The sequence below is a fragment of the Trachemys scripta genome, chromosome 1 (assembly GCF_013100865.1).
Source record: "Trachemys scripta elegans isolate TJP31775 chromosome 1, CAS_Tse_1.0, whole genome shotgun sequence".
NCBI lineage: Eukaryota > Metazoa > Chordata > Testudines > Emydidae > Trachemys > Trachemys scripta.
In genome coordinates this window covers 160,036,238-160,057,095 of record NC_048298.1, presented here as the reverse complement: position 1 = coordinate 160,057,095, position 20,858 = coordinate 160,036,238, and the positions used below count along the sequence as shown (strand labels likewise).

The window sequence follows — 20,858 nt, the reverse complement described above, 5'->3', positions numbered from 1 at the left end:
CCACGAAAGCTTATGCTCAAATAAATTTGTTAGTCTCTAAAGGTGCCACAAGTACTCCTGTTCATTTTTCTTCAAGACATTTTGGGACCAGTTTTCAAGAGTTGGGATCTAAATTGCATGATCTAAACATACATTTACACATGTTCAGTTACATATAAAAACAGGTATCTTATTTGCATAGCCTAATGAAAAAATTACAAATGAAAAGAGATTTACTTTGCATGTGCCTGGAGATGGGAAAACCTCTGTATGTAGGGGTTCCACTACTGGTTCACATATTACTAATGCATTTAATAAAAATCTGATTCTTGAAAGTAAGGAGTTAATTGTTACATGGCAGCTATATCACTGATTTAGCTCCACTTTCTGCAGTGGCACTATGTTTAATATATATATTTTTTTTAGCGCTTGTGGGCCAAATCACAGGTACACTACGGTTGCTTTGTGTTCCTTTGGTGACACAAAACAACTGTAAACCCTTCTTAACCAACCCATTTAAGCCAGATTTATGGCTGCTTTGCAGCACCAGAAGCATAAATGGAGTGAACCGGTGAATCTGGTCCTGTGTTTTTATTTCTTTCAACAGTACTATTTCTAAATAAGCACCTGATAAATAATTGTTAGATAATCATGGCCCATCCAGTGCCTATTGACATCAATAGCAAGAATCTCAATGGACTTCAGTTGTAGTTTGATCAGGCCTATTATATTCACTTTTTGTTTGACAGAGTCACGAGATAATTTGAGTTCCAGTAATCAAACATGTAGTATAGATAAGGATTGTTTTTAATGAAACAGCAGAATGCATGTAAAGAAAGACCTGTTTAGCAGATAAACTAATATACTTTCCTTGCACTCCAATAAAAATATGGGCGGGGGGGGGGGGAGAGGAAGCACAGGAAATCACAAAATGATAAATGACAAAACTCCTTTCTGCTTCAAAGGGAATAGGATCAGATCTTTTGGTGGAAGTGAACAATCTGTCATTGTTAAAAGTAATAGGGAACATTACATATTAAACATATTAAAAAAGAAATTAACCCAACTGTTGTGTATAGAAGGGCTACCAACAGCAGCTATGCTGTATTGCCAGGTTACAGTGGATTAGCATTACCTAACAATTTATTTACACAGTAGCGGTTACTGGAATTGGAAGGTTGTTGCTATGGGGAATCCGCCCATATGAAACTTTTTAAAGACCTCTGTGATTATTCTTAACATACACAATTTTATTATTACTGAGTCTTGATCTCTTTCAGCCACTACATTTTGTCCCTCTACGTGCAAAGCTGCTGCACCACTCTATCTTTATGGATGGCTCAAATGGTCATCTTTGATTAGAGAGAGACAAGATAGGCAAAGTAATAGCTTTTATTGGACCAACTTCTGGTACAACAGACAAGCTTTTGAGCTTCACAGAGCTCCTCTTCAGGTCTGGAGAAAGAAACCAGAGTGGCTGAGTTAAATACAAGCTGGCACAGATTAAGCATAAAGGTTTCACACATGTGGGATATTTTTTCACAACATGAACTTTCCTTCATGGGGAAATCTTTTCCATCATCTTAACAGTTCTGTATGTGCGATTCTTCACCCTTCAGGATTTTTCTTCACTGGTCTTGTAACATCTACAAATGGATCGCTATGCAGGTGGAAGAAATGAAATACTGTGGCCAGTTCCATGCCAGCCAGAATTGCTAGCTGATCACTGAGAAAAAAGCCTGGCTCATACTTCAGAGGTGTAGAACAGCTGGTCCATTGTGCACCTTTGCTCTGCCCTTAATATCTTGTTAAAATAAAGGCGAGGTAGAAGCCAGTTATGCTAACTTAAATCTTCAGTGTGAACCACAAGCCCATGCAACAAAAAGCAGAACAAATACAATGAAGAAGTTCTTGTGAGAGAAGCCTACATTTGATATGATATCCACTGATGCAGCTATTGTGAGCCCCTCAGTTGCATTCCTTATATTTAATAGACTAGTTGTAGTATTGTGTTTGAGGCATTCCATCCGAGAGCAATCCGTAGCACAGGATAAATGTTGTTTCAATGGGAAGGTACACAACACTCTTGCTAATGCATCATATCAGTTGCACTCTTCTGTTAGTCTATTTAGCAGTGTTTAAACAATGGGATGCTCACTATTGCTGGCATATACATGCTAGTGCATCAAGATTTCAGATAATCAATACAATCCTCTGTCTGACCATAAGTTACATCTGCCTGGACTGATTCTCATAGGACAGTGATGAATATTATGGACATCCTGTCTGATTATGCACGGCAGGCCTCATACGTTCATTCTAATCTGATAAGGTAAATTGTGAAAATGCTAATTAGTGCAATGCAGGTATAGAACTGTTATGCCCATCAGCTAACATGTCAGCCTCACCCCCTAACCCTATGACTTGGATTTCTTCCAGATCTGTTCATCCATATCTTTCTTGTTAACTAGGAACAGCCAAAAACAAATACAGTAACAGAAAAACCCTACTCTAATTTAGATGCTGTATCTGCAGTACCATGTGAGGAATGTATTAAGGGCTTGATTCAAAACTCTTTGAAATCAGTGGGAGTCTTTCCACTTTGAATCAGGTCGCAGTAGAATGATGATTATTGCTACAACAAAATATTCTCCAACTAACTCATTTATTCACAAGACATTTAAAATTAAAAGTCAGTAGTAAGAGCAACACAGAGATGTGCAAAAAGTAAATAGTGATACACATGCAGCATTACACCTATAAAATATGTAGGTTGTCCGTAAGTATCTCCATTAACATTTGTAGAGGGACATGAATTTCCTTTCACAACATCAGCCCAAACATTTTTCAAGCTGTGCCACTAGCGTCCTCTCCTGAGATTTTGCATTGTGTACTGGGTTGTTCACCTTAGGTTGTGAAGTATTCATAAAGTATTTACTTTAGAAGTATTAGCAGGCATCTCTTGGCTTATAAAAAGCACTTATGGTCTCATATAAAATAAGTGGTTCACAGAATAACTTACTTCTATGTAATTAAAACAGGTTATTCTAACATATTGTAAGATTCCGCATAATTTTTCATCCTGCCTGTCAAGTCTCTCCCTTTTTTTAGAATACCCAGGATTAAAACAATGTTTTCCATTAACACAGTGACATTTAAATGATGCTCTGGGCATGGCTTTGTACAAAGAGATCTAAGAATCCCTGTAAATGTTAAGCAGGATTTATTTATTTATTTGGGCAACTAACACACAGATAAAGCAATCCTGAAATATCCTTCCTCTCTCCCACATTGCCTGACAATGCTACACATGGCTACAGCATGACTACCAACTGAATTCTGATTTTTGTTCTAGCACCTCACTCTAAGTTAATTTTTACCCTACCACATTGCTGAGCTGTACAATGTGAAAAATGTTTGTTTGGTTCTACAAAGTTTTGTCTCAGCAGTATGCCTCCGAGTTCCTGGTTAGGAAACGTCGAGCCAATTCTTTTATGGAAGAAAGTAAGAAGGGAAATTTAGAAAGAGAATGCATTGAAGAACTGTGCAATAAAGAAGAAGCCAGAGAAATATTTGAAAATAATCCTGAAACGGTAAGAATTTGATGAGCATTTGAGAACTGGAGAACAGTTTTGTGCAGAGGAGGAAGAAAAAACCTGGAAATGTATAGGTTTCTATATAGCAGGGCTAAAAAGCATTCAGACCAAGAGTGAAATTCTTCCATGTGCAGAGTGCCAGCCCAGTGCATATGCACATTACCTATTAAGGAAGACAGAGCAGATGCACAAAGTATGGCTGTGTGTACTTTCTTTTGATTTTTTTTTTTAAAGGCACAAGTTTCCCAGCACTCCATGCATGGAACACCCATTGGCCTGAAATGAGAATTCTACAAAGAGACCGCTTGCAGAACAAAACATCTAAGTATGGCCCTCGCTCTCCTAACAAATTACTGGTGCAGCCATTTTTATCATAAAGATATTGGGCACCCTTGCTGAAGAACTTTCTTCTAAGTACAAGATTCTAGTGCCTGAGTTCATGCACAGCACGCTGGATCTACAATGTTAAATGTGTGAGGCATTAAATACAGAATGGACATTAATCTGTAGATATATAAAGTTAGAAAATGAATTATCTTATTTTTGGTTGTAAATAAAGTCTGTATTGTTTGCATGATCTGCCTTTGATCAAATAGCACAGGCTATTGGGCTACTTTTAGTGTTAGACTGTTAGGGTTATAGTTTTTAATTTAAAAAAATACCACATAAGGGTGCAGTATTATTAATCAGTTAAATAAAAAGCCAAAACATTTTTCCATTTCATTTTCAATATAAATGCATGTTCAAAGCTAGATTTTTAGTACCTGTCATTATTAGATGCAATTTTGTTTCCAGGATTAATTTTGGGTGAAAATCTTGCCATATGGGGGGAGATTTTCAAAGGCAGAAAGGACAGTTATGTGTCCAGCTCCCATTAATTGCCCTTTATGCCTTTGAAAATCTCCTTCTAGGCATCCAAATATCTGACTGCAGCTGCAAATCAGGCACTTGTGTCCACAAAAAGACAGGTCAAGATTCCTTTGAAAAGTCTGAATTACTTCTCTTTTAGATCTTATCTGCCTGTAAGTTTTGACTCAGACTGCCACCCTGTACAGGACTTTTAGACACAAACAATACAAAGAACAATTTTGCACCTCTTGATTTTTGGGGCCACCATAATGTGTGCTGACTCAGCAAAGGACAAACTGGTCCTTTCTCCCTCTCTGACACAGGGAGAGAAATCCTATTCCCTGCTGAATCCTAATCTCCAACTTGGAGAGCAGAACCGTAAAGGGAGAGGATTCCTCACCTATTTTTTTTCTGCCCCTCCCTCCCTCCCTCTGGTAATCTGGAAACCTGTGTTTGATTCTAAAAGCAAGTTTTATAGACGATTCCTAGTTGATTCCATAGATGAATAAAAATGATAATTGATGGACCTCTTCTTTCTTTCATCTCCTTTTTCAATTACAGCACAAATACCTTTCAGTAAATGTCTAGTTAACATTTTATAATAATTCCAATTATTTTAAAACTTACTAAACTTCTCTTATTCTTTTTACAGGAATATTTTTACCCCAAATATTTAAGTAAGTATCAATCCCCGTCAACCCATAAAAAACACACCTCCTTGTGTGCTGTATTTTATCATAGAGTTTGTATGATACTGAGGGCTTTCTTCCCATTTGCATACTATAAGTTGCAATAGCTGGGTGTTTTTCTTTTGAATTCTGATGTCCAGTAGCTCACAAGCTCTTCTGTACAGTTAGAACCTGACTGAGCCATTCAGAATGTGAGGCTGTGATCAGGTGTCCTTAATGTGTCGACTGGTTTTCTAGCTCAAACTGTGAGAATAGGCTCTTTGAAGGTGCAGTGCTTAATTTCCGTTGGGATGATTTCAGTCTAAATGGGTGTTTGGCCCATAAGCAGATTGTGTTGGTTTGTATTTACAGGCTGCCTCGGCTCCCATCGAGCAGGGATTTTCAAGCTTACTGCTGTTATTCCAGATTCCCCACCTGACCTGAGAGCCTGTGTGAAAGGTAAGAATTTATGATAGAAATTTCACAAACAATACTGGGACAGAGTTATGGTGTATCTAATACTGATTTGGGTTTAAACATACACTCTCCCCCTCTCCACCCCACAGAGCAGTCCACCTAGTAAGAAAAAAGAAACTAGTATTTTAACTCGTAATACAGTTATCTAGAAAGTAAAATTACATTCAAAATAGTAGTGTTTACTCTCACTCTTGAGTAATACTCCGGGGGAATTCTGTGCCAAAAAATTAAATTCTGCACACAGTATTTTAAAATTCTGCATATTTTATTTGTCAAAATAACACAGTATAATCATGACCGTTTCAATTATTTTGGTAATTTATTTCAAAATATCTGTCAGCAAGTATGTCTGTAACAATACAGACCCAAAAAAAGATTCTAGTAAAAAATTTTTGACAAATAGATTCCTTACTGGGCATATTAATATAGAACTTGGAGTAATTCATTTAAATTACAATACAGAACTATATTTCCTGCACCCGTCAGAAGCAGTACAAAGGCTTGGGGGTGTCAGGGATGACAGAGGAGCTGAGGGAGAGGGAAGGAGCCTGGAGTGAACCTGGAGGGTTGTTGGGTGTGGATGGGAGAAGTATGGAACAGGTTTTTTTGAGGGGAGGGGCAGGATTGTTAATGAGTTTATAGACTACAGGCCAAATTCACCTGTGAATGGATGTACTCCGTTAAAGTCAACATAGATCCACTTGCTTTAGTCAGGGAGTTTTGCCCAACTTTTTTATTGTACTATACTTAGTATTGACCTCTGTCCCCAGATGTGTGAACTTATGTACTGTGCCTTTCATTAAAAAAAATGAAAATGATTGTCTCGCCTAATCAGAGGTCTTCTTTTCTAACAGACCAGGATATGGCAGCACAGAACGTGTCTGTGTTGGTCAAGAGATAGGTGGTTTGTGAGATCTGGTGTAGTCAGTGGTGGCTGGTGAGTGGGGGGGATGCAGGTACCATGATCCTCCCAGTGAACTTCTTACCTTTCCACTGCAGTCTGGGTCACTGCCATGAGGAGGGTTTTGGTGGTGGATGGGGGAGGAGGAGATAGTGGACAGAATAGGGAGCCCTCACTTCCCTCTCCCACCACACTCCATCTTCTAGAATGGTGTCCCCTCTGTTTTATTATGGTCACATTGTTTTCTCTCTCCCCATCCAATCTATCCCTTACCCTCTTTTATCTTCCTCCATCAATTCACCTACACTCACACTCTCATTCATCAATTCACCCTATTCTCTCTTTCCTCATCTTCCCCTCCCCCCCGCCCAATTCACCTCATTCCTTCCATTCACCCACATTCACCCCTGCCAATTCAACCTATCCTCCCCTGGCTCAGAACCCCCATAAGTTCCCTGTGTTCTCTTCCTCCTACTGAATCTCCTCTTACTCAGGAACACCCTTCCCTCTTAATTCCCCTCCATCCACACACTTCCTGCCCACCAAGCTCACTTGTTGTTGGACCTAAGGAAACAGAAGGAGAGAGGCAGAAGGGAAAGTCTTTGGCTGCAGGAAGAATATGTAGAGAGTCCCATAGCTTGCTTTTGTGGAGTTAATCTGTGTTAGCCACTCATTGGCCATATTCCCTTCCCTGTGCCTGCACCCTCTTCTGCCTGTAGCTGGAGTCACCTATTTGCAGCAGGTAATACTGCACCCTGCAATGCAGCAGCCTTTCTATAGGTGCTATACACTTTCTGTGGTGTGACTTAATCAGTGGGGCTCACCAACATCAGCCACTCAATGACCAGTTGCCGCTGGATGCAATTGAGAAATATGCAAACGAAATAAGATTATGTAACTTTCTGCTTTACAATAGGCTAAAAAAATAGAACAGATTTTTTTTCTTGTAAGACACTATAGAGCCCAGTTTTTCAGTTCTTATGAGCAGGTTAAAGTCAATGGGGGCACTGCAGGTTTGGGTCCACATAATATGATGGTAGCCATCCAATTCACTGTTCTGAATCATCTGATATAACCAATCCCTTTTTTCCTTCTCGTTCTATTATTACTAGGGTGACCAGATGTCCCGATTTTTGGGTCTTTTTCTTATATAGGCTCCTATTACCTCCCAGCCTCTGTCCTGATTTTTCACATTTGCTGTCTGGTCACCCGAATTATTACTAGTGTTTTAAAACCGCACATTTTAAAAAGCAAGCCTCAAAAAGCTACAGGCCCACTCTTCACAAATATGTAATCCCAAAGTAGGAGCAAGACATTTGCTGATAGCTTTACAGATTAGTTTTTTCAACGTCTCCCATATTTACAAACTGAAGCAAGAATAAACTCATTAAGCACCCCAGCATGTTGATGTAAGGCAAAGAAAGTGGGGACAATAGTCGAAGTATAAACTTACCTACCAACTTAGGGGAGTACAGGGTAAAACAATAGGCTCTGCGTTCTTCCGGTAGTAGAGATTGCTACACAGGGATGCACAAAGTGTTCTCGATTCCTCTGCATGCTCCAATTTTTTATCTTTGTAAGTGAATTTAAGGTTGGTGAAAGCTGCAAGTTGGATAGCACTGGGAAGTGAAGTTGCCAGTTTGTCAATGGAGAAGATACAGGACAGGCAGCAGAGGTATAAGCTTCCACACAAATGTACCACCTCTAGCATGACAAAGGAATTGGTCTCTGTATTTTTCAGACCTTGGCCTCTGCTGAGACAGCTGGGATGATGATTGATGATGCAGACAGCTATTTACTAAGAACTGAACTGAGACCTCTAGGTTAATTTACCTATGCCACTGAAGAGCCATCATTTGGTAGTGGCTTGCTGATATTACCAACCTGGGCCAGATTGCACCCAGTAGTAACAAGCACTGTATACCAATTCCCATGAGCCATTCATTTTATAATCGTCTTCTTTTGGTGGGGGGGAAAATGTTGCTGATCCATAACTGGTAATGTTGTCTTTGGACTAGCTGCCAAAGGTGACAAAGTATGTTATAACTTTTGAGGTAACTTACCTCTGGGCAGAATTAATAGAAGGACGTGCTATGTGGATGATTTTTCTTGTGTGGCAAGCTTTTTCCTTCTTGTGAATGGTGACTAACAGAGGAAAGGAGGAAGAAAACAAGATTATGGAAAGGCGGAGCGTAAAAATAAACATTTTCCCCCCTAATCTTTTCCCCTCTGCACACACAGAAATTTCAAACCAATGTAGCCCTCTGCCATGCAATGAAGATGGATATACGGAATGCATCGATGGGCAAGCCAGATACACTTGTGTCTGTAAACCAGGCTGGCAAGGAGAGAGATGTGAAGAAGGTACAGTCCATATTGTGACTATGATGGTAGTATCTGTTACTATGGCTGAAATTAGAGCATTATTAACAATACCATATCTTTAAATAGATAAATGAGGCAGCAAATAGCCTCTCTTAGATTAAGATTTCTTGGGCTCCCCTCCTCCCCTTCTGTGACATACCAGGCCACAATCCAGACCAATGAGTTGCTGTGTCACCCCAGGTCTGTAACCCGGGGATGGGGATGACCTTCACAATGCCTTGCGGCTGTAGCCTCTAACCTGGACTGCTCACAAACTGCCCCCAGCTATGTCTGTATGTGCTGCAGCCAGCCAGCTACAAATTGGCGCTTATCAGTCTTAAAGATTACCACAGGGTGATCCCAACACACTCCCAATCTCACATTTCCGCTCAGAAACATATGTCCTGTACTGCCCAGCCCTCTCCTGGACAGTACAGATACATTGAGTCCATTATTCCTTTAAGGGAATTACATGCACAACTTTTTACCCCAAATGAAATTACCCAGACAATTCAATTTGAACACACTGGATTAGATAAAAGAATAAAACAAGTTTATTAACTACAAAGAGAGAGAGATCTTAAGTGAGTACAAGTAATGAAAGATAAAAGTCAGACATGTTTACAAGAAAAATAAAGATAAAATGCTACTGGTGACTAACTTAACAAACTATATTAGATTCAAAGCAAAGTTCTCTCACCTGTGTCGAAGGAAACTCCATGCTGTTTCTTTGCTAAGATGAAAATTTTTGCCCCTGCCCTCTTTCCTGCCAAAGAATGGCCACTTTGCTGGTAATTGTCCATCAGCCTTGTGTACACCTGCCTGAGGCATCAGCTTGCCTTTTGTCTCAGAGGAACTGATTTGACCACTCCCCAAATTTATCTGGAAAATATATTTTTAGTCATGATTTCAGTTTATAACTTCACATATAATGCTACTGCCATGATATTACTGATCAGCAAAGTATGAGTTTTTAAATGATACTTCACAAGACAAGACTTGTACAGAAGTTACTACAATAGTGTATGGGTGTGAACACGGATATATTCTGTTACACCTTCTAGATATAAATGAATGCGAAGACCCAGCAAATAAAAATGGAGGTTGTAGCCACAGCTGTACTAATGTTCCTGGAAGCTACCACTGTTCCTGTGACAATGGATACTATATACTTCCAAATAAACAGGACTGCAAAGGTAAGAAAGGACACTTAAAACATCATTGTATGAAAAGAAATTATGTTTGGATACTACCAATTAAAGAATTTTGGCTGAACTATAGCTACTGTACCTTTAAATTTTCCCCTCCTATTTCAAGCCAAATTCTGCCATCTAATGTATATTTGATTCCCATTGATATGCCCAACTTAGTTCACTTCTAGGGTTGTGTAAGCCTTTTTACATGAACCCAAGCTAGTTAATTAATGAAACCTGGGCTTGGGTCACAAACCCCAGACTTAAACCAATTTCATAGCCCAAGTCAAGTTTCTAGAATACGAAGGGCAGTTAACCTTCTTAGCTGTAAACACAGTCCATGAAAATCTGTAGCTTTGATTGGATTTCACTCTCTGAGTTTTGGTTTTCTTCACTTGAAATGAAAATATTAATGAATTCTGAGGATGCGCTTTATTAGGATGTCCAGATTTTATAGGGACAGTCCTCATGTTTGGGGCTTTGTCTTATATAGGTACCTATTACTCCCACTCCTGTCCTGATTTTTCACACTGGCTATCTAGTCATCCTACTCTTAATATAGGGAAAGGCTTGTGCTGCATTGCATCACTATAATTACTTTCAGGGTGCAGCCCAAAGGCAGGAAGGGTGCAAGGATGTTTCGCGCCCTAGGCGAAACTTCAAAGGTGCCCCCCACGGCAGCTCCCCACCCGCCCTGAGCCCCCCTCCCCCTGCGGCAGCTTCCCCCGGCCTGGGGAGCCATGCGCCCCGCCCCAGCTCACCTCTGCTCCGCCTCCTCCCCAAGCACGCCGTCGCCGCTCCGCTTCTCCCGCCTCCCAGGCTTGCAGTGCCAATCAGCTGTTTGGCGCCGCAAGCCTGGGAGGGAGAGAAGCAGAGCGGGGCGGCATGCTCGGGGGAGGAGGCGGAGCAGAGGTGAGCTGGAGCAGGGAGCAGTTCCCCTACGTGTCCCCCCCCCCCCCTGCTGCGGGCGGGCCGCTCCGCGCCCCCCTGCCCCAGCTCCCTCTGCCTAAATGCCACCGCCAACCGGGGCGGCTGAAGATCCGGTCGCCACCAAAGGACCCGAAATGCCGCCCCCCCAAATGCTAGCACCCTAGGCGACCGCCTAGGTCGCCTAATGAGTTGCACCGGCCCTGCCCAAAGGCCTTTTCATTGACTATAGATTTAAGTCTTTATTTTGGAATAAAATTCCAGGTAAAGGCCATGTGTTAATATAGTTAGCAGAAAATTGTGATGGCATTTTGGCAAGAAAATAGCTTACCTCATTCCTAGTATTGCATTTCTTTACTATTCAAAATTTTTCTGTTGAACTGCACTAAATGGTATGGATACCATCATCAGAGGATATAAAGGGACAGACCTTCAGGCTGGCTTTCACTGGACTTCTGTTTAGTGCATGTACTTTTGTGGACACAAATAATCTATGACACCATGATTCCTATATAATCCCATTGCAATACTGCACTCTGACAAATGCAGGCTCACAAGTTGGTTGAACAGTGCCTGTTCAGATACTTTTAATCCTTTAGAGCTAGATTGTGCACCCCCCTCCCCCCGGGCTCATGTTGGTGAGCCCTTATTTACACAAGTAGTCTTGATGCCAGAGAGGTTACCTGCCATTAATGAGGGCTTACCAATATGAGTAACAGCTGCACAATCTAGCTGTCAATCAGGAATGATGATGAACAGAGCATTATAGTAAACACATTTGTGCTATTTTTTTCCCCTTCAACCTCTGACACACTTGTCCCTTTTCCTTGGATCCATAGTACAGCCTACAGAGAGAGTATCAAGGTATGCAGAAGGAGACTTCACTTGGGGGCAAGGTAAAATTTCTTGCAAAATCCTCTGGAAGTCTCCCTTACAAAGGAGACTATGCCAAACCTAGCAAGATCTGCCAGAATTGTGAGACTTTTTTTTTTTTTTTTGCCCTTACAATCTTGAGGCAGGGTAAAATGTCATGAGAAAAACTTTATTCTCAGTAACACTTCTGAATTTGTAGACTGGGATGAATGTCTGATACATCCAAACATCTGTGGGACAGCACAGTGCAAGAACAACCCTGGCAAATATAAATGTGAATGTGCGGAAGGCTACACATATAATTCAACTTCAAAGAATTGTGAAGGTAAAGGGTGTTGTTGTTTTTTTTTTTAAATAACTGCTGTGACAATTGGGAAATCGGTCTATATGAAACTTACAAATTCTAGTTGATTTTATGAAATTGTTGCATCATTAAATGCCTCCATGAACATGGAATCAGCCATCTGCTACCATTTCTCCCACGTCAAGGACAATAGAGAGTTGTTAACTTAAAACAGTTCCCATTCAAATGGGAGCACCTTAAAACAATGGGCTGGCTAAAGTTTAGACAATCCAGTTATCTTATGTGCTTTGCAGAGAGTGGGGTTTGGAGCAGTGGAAGGGAACAAAGACACAGGATGTGTCAGAGTGGGGGTTTACAAACTCAAAGGGTACACCCATCTCAGAGCCCAGGTCAAACTGACTCAGGCTTGTACTTCGGGGCTGAAAATAGCAGTGTAGACTGGAGGGTCAACCCGAGTCCAAACATCTACATTGCTCTCTTTAGCCCTCCAAGCCTGAGTCAGTTGACCCAGGCTCTGAGTCTCTCTGCTGCAGGTTTTTTGTTTTTTTTTGGTAGATGTACCCAAAGGCTGAGGAGGGACTCAAAAGGGAAGCTTTTTGATTACCAGATCAACTAGAGGCGAAGGATACTAACTGCAGGGGTCAGGGAAAGAAGCCCTGAGCTGGGGGAGTGAGATTCAATACAGGGGACTTGGAGCGCTGGAAAGATACCAGCTGAAATCCCAAAGAATGCTCAAGGGTGGTGAGGAAACTGAGGAATGGCATACAGGTGTTCGTTGTTTTGCCTAGATCTGTACATCTCTTGTGCTGTCTAAAGTAAAGAGCGAGCGGTTTAGAAATCTGTCTGTGTTGTTTGCTTTAATTATCACGTGTTTCTGAAAGGGTGAACTATAAACCAGTGGCTGACTACTCACAAGATGAGCTCTAGGGAAGGGTTTTGCTTACGCTACTGAAGTGTATTGGGGGTCAGCACTCGTACTAAGGGCCTTGTGCAGCTGGGCTGTGGGGTCCATCCTCCATGCAGGGGTACGAGACAGAGAGTTTGTGCCCAAGAAGCGTGCCAGAGAGTTTGCAGCCAGAGATTGTAGCTGGAGCCTACCATGTGATCCCGGGGGGCGTCAAGGCGCACAGGGCCAGCAAGTGGGTCTAGCATAGCAGCCTGGTGAGGATCCAGCAGGGGAATCTCAACCAGGGCTGTTACAATTGCTAGAACATATCAAACAACTTTCTACCCTCTTTGAGGGGTATATTAATCACCCCATTTTGTGTCACTATCATTCAAATGGTGGGTGCTCATTGATATTGGTCAATCTGGCTACTCTTCATAAAGGCTGCAAATATAATACTGGAGGGATTCACTCTCAAAAAATTGGGACCTGAGACCGTCATTTAAAAATGGTTCATTCCTCTCCTCCCACCCCCATTATACACCTCCTCCATGCAGTCTAATATATGAGGTGTCAGAAGAAGATTGTCCTTTCATAAATTTTCTAGGGAGAGAAGAACATTTCTTTATGAAATCAGCATGTGAGAGAAAGTGTCCCTCCAGAGAAGTTTCCGTAGCTATTCATGCTGAAGGTGAATATATATTTAGCTAGCGGTAGAGCTCTGAAAAGGCACTGTACAAATATTCAAATGTCTAATTTGCCTTTTTTTTTTTTTTAAATATTTGAGTATTTGCAGATTTGATTCTGGATCATTTTAATTCGTTCCACCAGCTTTAATGTTTGCTATACAGTGGAAATAATGAAATTCCAACTGGTGAAAAAAAAATGAACTTTTAGGACTTTACCTTAGGAGGAAATTCGCCATGATTGCAGTTTAACACAAACTCTTTATAGCACAGGGAGTGCTGTAAACACAAATGGTGACCTGCAGATACTGCCTTTTTATCATCACACCAAAAATAAATAAAGACTTAAAAATAGTTCTTTGCTGGCAGTGAGCATTTTATTCCATGTCTTTATGTGCAACTGTCTGGTGCCTTAACTTTTACACCTTAGCAAGGATTTCGTAATCAGACATCTGTTCTCCCTTGTCCAATTAGTGTGGGATTAAAGAGAGGATACTAACAGATTTGTAACTGTGTATACTAGGATAAAAAAGACACTATGGTTTCAAGGAACAATCTGAAATACCTTCCCCCTCATCCCTCTTGTGTACATTTAGGTTGTGTGGGGTTCTCCTTAAGTGTAAATTTTACTTTTAAAATTGGGTTCCTGAAAGGTTGTGAGACTAAGGATATTAACAAAAGCAGAGTCTCACTTCCTACTAAGGATGTAATGCCGCTAAGCTTTCAGAATTGTTATAACCACATTAAATGAGTCACCAAATCTTGTCTAAGGACAGGGTTGTGCAGATGGACAGCAACTTAGCCTGTCTGAAGGTTGGCAACATGTATGTTTCCATTGTCATGTTGAAGGCCAGATTCACTCCTGTGGATCAGTGAAGTCAAAGTTACACACACACACGCGTACCCAAACACAGAGCCTATAGCGGTAGCTGCTGCAAAGGGAGGAGGTAGGATTCTCCTCCCTTGCCCCCCCCCCGGAGAAGGCTGCTGCAGTATCAGAATCTCCCTCTTCTGGGGGTTCTGTGAATGGAAAGCAGCTGTAAAATCCAGTCAGCGTTCATAAACATCCCTCCAGTAGAAACTGGAATAAGTACTGACTTTGCTCATCCCCCTCAGACCACTTGTGTGGCTGCACCAGCCCACTACAGCCACCCTGGCAAAGCAGGTCTTCCTGGAGACTAGCACTTGCTGCACCCTCTTGCCCTCCAAACAGACATACCAGTTCTGAGGCCACAGTTTGCATTGTCAGAATCCTGGAGGTGAGTCAAACCTGGGGTTTAAAACACAATAGAAGTTGTTTTAAAGAATGATGTAAGCCCACTACAGTTTAACTTAGATATTGATCAGGTCTTCAGCTCCACGCATCTTTATCCTTCCTGAACAGACTGTTTCTACTAAACAGGCCCTTGGTCAACTAAACAAACAGCAAAGACAGTAAGATTGAGCATTTTAATAGGTATAGTGCCTTTCCTCCAAGCATCTCAAAACCCTTCAGAAGTATTAGTTGTCTAGTCCCCTCAACACATCAAGGAAGTATCTGCCATGTAAATTATGGGGAACCTCTGGCACAGAGAGGTTAAATGACATGTGCTAGGTCACTCAGTGAGTCAGTGTCAAGTACTAGAATCGAAGCCAGGAATCCTCGGAACTAGTTTCTGGTTCTGCCCAATACATTATGCTCACCACTTTATAAAGTAGAGCTTAAAGAGGAGATCTTGAATTTAATTTTTAAAACCTAGCAAAACCAAATCATGTTTTTAAAATATATTTACTAGCATACTATCATTTATTTACATCAAAAGGGCAGTGCATTTCAGAACCGGCAGAGCAAAATTTCTTTATACATTGCCCTTAGCTCATGCCGACAAAGCCTCTCTCCTCATGAGAGATTTTGCTTGTTTTCATATTAGAAATGTAACAATTAAATTTGCCTTTCACACAATGTTTCTTTTCTACATTATTTATTGCACGTAGCCAACAACATGAAAAAGGTAGTGGGTTTAGCTCCTTAATAGCAAAGTGGTTTTTGCTTTTAATCAGCCTAAGTTGGTCTCCATAGACTCCACTTGAACTGTCTGGGCTCTGCAGCTTGGGAAGATTACTACATGTTACTCAGAGGAGGTACCTCTTCCTCAGATGTGACTCTAGAGAACTGATTTTGGCCTGATGCAAACAGACGCTGGGTATATCTACACTTACCCTTTAAAGCTCAAAAAGTCCCTTTTTTGCGCTGAAACCACAGGAGCATCTACTCTTGGTAATGACTTTTTGCGGTGAAACTCAGAAGTTTCACCGCAAAAAGAAAACCACCTTCACAAGAGGCATACAGCTCTTACTGCTGTTCTTTTTGTGCTGCTGTGAAAGTGAAGACACGTTCTACCAGTGTAACCACATTTTGGCCTCCGAAGGATATCCCACAGTTCCAAAAGCGACCACTCTGGTCAGCATCTCTGCTGCTCTGATGCATAGACGTCCACCCCTCCCCCTGTGTAAGCCCCGGGAAGTTTGAAGCTTCCTTTCCCTTTGTTTGTAGATGTGGCAGGGAAAGGAGACAGACAGTCAGACAGCAGGAGGTTTTAAAAAAAAAAAAATGCCTGGGAAGAAAGAAGGAAGTAATGGGGCTCCTGAAGCATGGACCATGAAGTAGGACAGCATGGGGCATTGAGCAGGGACTCAGAATGCCTTCTGCTCATCCGCCCCCTCCCCCCGCCCCTTCCCACAAGACCTATCGAGAGAGCTGCACTGTGGGATAGCTGCCCTACAGCGCTGCTTTCATCAGCAATGGAAGTGCTGGTAGTGTAAACACTCTCTGACGCCCGAGGAATTGAGTGAGTACACAAACCAGCGCTTTACTTTCACCGGTTCCCTACCACCGGTGAAACTTACAGCACAAAACCTCTGTAAGTGTAGACATACCCTCTGTTTCTGCTCCACACAATTGCCATGTATACTGTTAGGACTGTAGTAACTCTTGCAGTTTGTGAGATCTTAGGTGGAACAAGAGGAGAGTGGCCCAGAACAGGTAGTACCGATAGACAGGTGGCAGAAGTTCATTTATGTCAACTCCGCTCTTCTTCATTGCTCTGTAATTCTCAGCCATGCAGCTCAGCTTTGTAGCATCTCATATATCAGTTTAGTCTTGCCCTGGCTCACTGCACAGTTTCCATATCAGACTTGCTGGGGTTGTTCATCCAAAAGGCAATGTAAATTTCAGGCTGGAGAGGGCCCGTTAATATTTTAATACACCACCATCACCACCACCACCGACAGGATTCACATTCCAATATAGAACTGTCTTGCCCATTGTTGCATTAACTTAATGTACTTGTCTTTAGAACATTAAATGATTGTTCAGTCTGAGTCTCATGCAATGTGCTTCCGTTTCACTGCAGATGTGGATGAATGTGCTGAAAACATTTGTGCTCAAGAGTGTGTAAATTCTCCAGGAAGCTATGCCTGCTATTGTGATGGCAAGAAAGGGTTCAAGCTTTCTAAGGACAGGAAGCACTGTGAGGTAAAACTGCACGATGTGAGCTTGCTGGGGAAATTGCAGAGGTGGGTGTTTCTCCATGACAGGACGAGGTAGATTAGGAAAAGTACCAAAGCCAGTTTCAAAATTGCTGGGAAAATGCTGCAGGCTTTAAGTTGGGGCATGCTTCACAAAGCAAATTCAGCAGTATAATTTATGGGGATTTGGATATCATTCGGTCCAGGTTCAGTTCCAAGAAAAAGCATCAAGAGAAATCTGCCTCAACCAGCCCTTTTCTACCTCTGTCCCCCAAAATAAGCCCCACGCCCTCCCCTCTATAAGGTGGGTCCTCCTTGGCTTAGATGTTGACATGAGGGCCTCAGCCTCATTTTGAAAGCATGTTCACATATTTCCCAGATTTTTCTTGCCATGAGAACCTCTTCCCATCTAGTCTCTCAGAATGACTCCTGGAAAAGCTGTTTGAGTTGATTGTTTTGCACAGTTTTAGTTGTCATGACATTTTTTTAAGAGGGCCAAGCAGCAAGTGAATAGTTTCACCAAGTGCTAAAAAACCACATTTCCCATCCAAAAGAACTACTTTTAGACTCAAAGAATTTTCAAATTTATTCTTCTTAATGGAAGAAACAGTGGGACTACAGAGCATTTCAATGAAAGCATTTCCTTGTGAAGGCTTTTCTTTATACTACTTTGGCAGGAAAGGGCAGGTTGGGACCAGTAAGTGTGTTCAAACACCTTCTACCAAAAACAAATCTTTGCCACAGTATGATGTACTGGGACTTATATATTTCAAAGATCAAAGCTTGCTATTGTGCTAGAACATATTTACTAGAACTTGGTATTTTTAGTTGCTAAGATTTAATACTTAGACCACACAGGAAGTAATTCCATTCCCTACTGATAATAAAGTGGGAGGGCAGCTCCCTATGTCCCCCATTAAACATTACTCCTAACGCTGTTGTATGAGAGAGAGGTTTAGTAACCCTTAGGACTATGGGTATGTCTATGCTTGCAGAGTTTGTGCACTGTAAGTTTCACCAGTGATAGGGAACCGGTCAAAGTAACTGGTTTGTGTACTCACTTAATTCCTCAGGCATTAGAGAGTGTTTACATTAGCAGCACTTCTATCTCCGATGAGAGCAGCGCTCTAGGGCAACTATCCCACAGTGCCGCTCTCTCCAGTTTGACGATGGGTTTTGTGGGAAAGGGGAGAGGTGATTGCAGGGCTTCGTGGGTCCCTGCACAGCCTCTTCTCCCCAAACACTGATAAGCTCCAATAGCTCTGGAATCATTTGGAGCAGGCATTGTCACATGACCAGATAAGCGAGCACTTGCCAAGAAAACAGGAAGGGGATTTTCAAAGTTCCCGGGGCTTTACAGGGGGAGGGGTGGATGTCTGTTTATCTAGCAACAGAGCTGCTGGCTAGAGTGGTCACCTAGGCACTGTGGGATATCCCCCAGAGGCTAAAAGCTGTATAAACAGGAATAACGTGTCTTCACTTCACTTGCACATCACCGCAAAAGCATCACCAGTAAGAGCTGTACACCTCTCATGGAGGTGGTTTTCTTTTTGCGGTGAAACTTCTGAGTTTCACTGCAAAAAGTCATTGGCAAGTGGGGACTTTTCCCACTTTAAATGACAAGTGTAGGCATGCCCTAAGGCTAAAGAGGCTGACTCAGTATGTGGAAACCAGTTGCAGATCTTTTAATTGGAATAAAATCTGTATTATCAGCAGTATCGTGGCAAATCCCAAAGGGATGTATCCTCTTTGCAGATCAAGTGCTCTACCCGGTGTATAAAAAATTCAGGTCCAATTCTTATATGTAATATTGTAATGCATGAGTTGTCCAACTACAGTCAATGGAATTGCTGCACCATGAAAATTGTGTTAAATGAGAACCAAGCCCAAAGAATTTTGGGAAGTGTAGCATTAGCTGTGAGTTAGACCAGTCGTTCTCTACCAGGGTTACGCGTACCCCTGGGGGTATGCAGAGGTCTTCCAGGAGGTACAGCAACTTATCTAGATATTTGCCTAGTTTGACAACTGACGACATAAAAAGCACTACCGAAATCAGTACAAACTAAAATTTCATACAGACAATGACTTGTTTATACTGCCCTGTATACTATACACTGGAATGTAAGTATGATATTTATATTCCAATTGATTTATTTTATAATTATATGGTAAAAATGAGAAAGTAAGCCTTTTTTTCAGTAATAGTGTGCTGTGACACTTGTATTTTGATATCTGATTTTATAAGCAAGTAGTTCTTAAGTGAGGTGAAACTTGAGATATGCAAGACACATCAGACTCATGAAAGGGATACAGTAGTCTGGAAAGGTTGAGAGCCACTGAGTTAGAACGGGGTAGGCAACCTATGGCACGTGTGCCGAAGGTGGCATGCGAGCTGATTTTCAGTGGCACTCACAGTGCCTGGGTCCTGGCCATCAGGCCGGGGGGCTCTGTATTTTAATTTAATTTTAAATGAGCCTTCTTAAACATTTTAAAAACCTTATTTACTTTACATACAACAATAGTTTAGTTATATATTATAGACTTATAGAAAGACATGTATTATAGACTTATAGAAAGAGACCTTCTAAAAACATATTACTGGCACACAAAACCTTAAATTAAAGTGAATAAATGAAGACTCGGCACACCACTTCTGAAAGGTTGCCGACCCCTGAGTTAGACTATCCAAGTGCAATGTGTATAATAAACACAGTAGTGTTTCACACCCAGTTGCTTTGGTTCTGCTGCATCTGTGTAGAACAAATTATCTGATGTGAGATTAAATATAGGAGATTCAGTCCAAAATAAGTTCCAACTGTCTTTTTACATCTGACATCATTGTGGCATGACAAGAGACATAAAAACAGCAGTGCACATTGGGTAGTAGCTGAAATAGCAATATAGTCATACAATATCTGACCTAATTGAACTAGAGTGACCAGATAGCAAGTGTGAAAAATTGGGATGGGATGGGAGGTAATATATAAGACAAAGCCCTGAATATTGGGACATCTGGTCACCCTAATTTAAACTGATATATTATCCCTATATACAAGGATCACTCTGTCTATCATTGCAATACAGAAAGTATAAAACTTCATACACAACAATACTGTGGAACAATGTAGGCTAGGAAAGTTGAAAAGTTTAAATAAGCAGAATGTAATTACCCACATTTGATTTTGGCCAGGACACCAGGATTAACCTCACAGTCTTACCTGGGATCACTAGTTGTGATTAGTGGCCAGGACCTAAACTTTTCATGTGTTCAGAGGAGATACCACATCAAGAGATATAGTACTTCCCCTGCCACTATGCTGTATATTAGTTCAGTTCTGCCTCAAAAGGAAAGTGTGGTGCTTATTCAAATCAAGACCACTTTGTGTATCACCCTAGATGTTTTAGATTTCACCCATCCAACTATCAACCCAAACTGCTTAAATTAAGAGACCTGAGAATCCTAACGTAAGTTGGTAGGGATGCAGGTTGAAAGGAAATGGTCTAATTTGGCTGTATGCCTTGATTTGAATATTAAACACTTACCATGCAATTACCAACTAAAATGAAAGTTGGAATCTACGAAACTATGTTACGACATTTATAGCCACCAATATTTTTGAGATATGGATAATGTAGAAAAATAAAATT

The 20,858-nt window shown here is 41.3% G+C and overlaps 1 protein-coding gene across 1 annotated transcript in view; it reads left to right on the top strand.

Annotated features, from left to right (window-relative positions):
* PROS1 (protein S) overlaps nt 1-20,858 on the top strand; it is a 51,434-nt gene that overhangs the window by 4,554 nt on the left and 26,022 nt on the right. Inside the window, exons 2-8 of the mRNA XM_034791275.1 lie at nt 3,415-3,572; nt 5,077-5,101; nt 5,465-5,551; nt 8,712-8,834; nt 9,899-10,030; nt 12,027-12,152; nt 17,096-17,217. Of these exons, the coding sequence (XP_034647166.1) occupies nt 3,415-3,572; nt 5,077-5,101; nt 5,465-5,551; nt 8,712-8,834; nt 9,899-10,030; nt 12,027-12,152; nt 17,096-17,217 (773 nt within the window). The remainder of the gene's footprint in view (nt 1-3,414; nt 3,573-5,076; nt 5,102-5,464; nt 5,552-8,711; nt 8,835-9,898; nt 10,031-12,026; nt 12,153-17,095; nt 17,218-20,858) is intronic.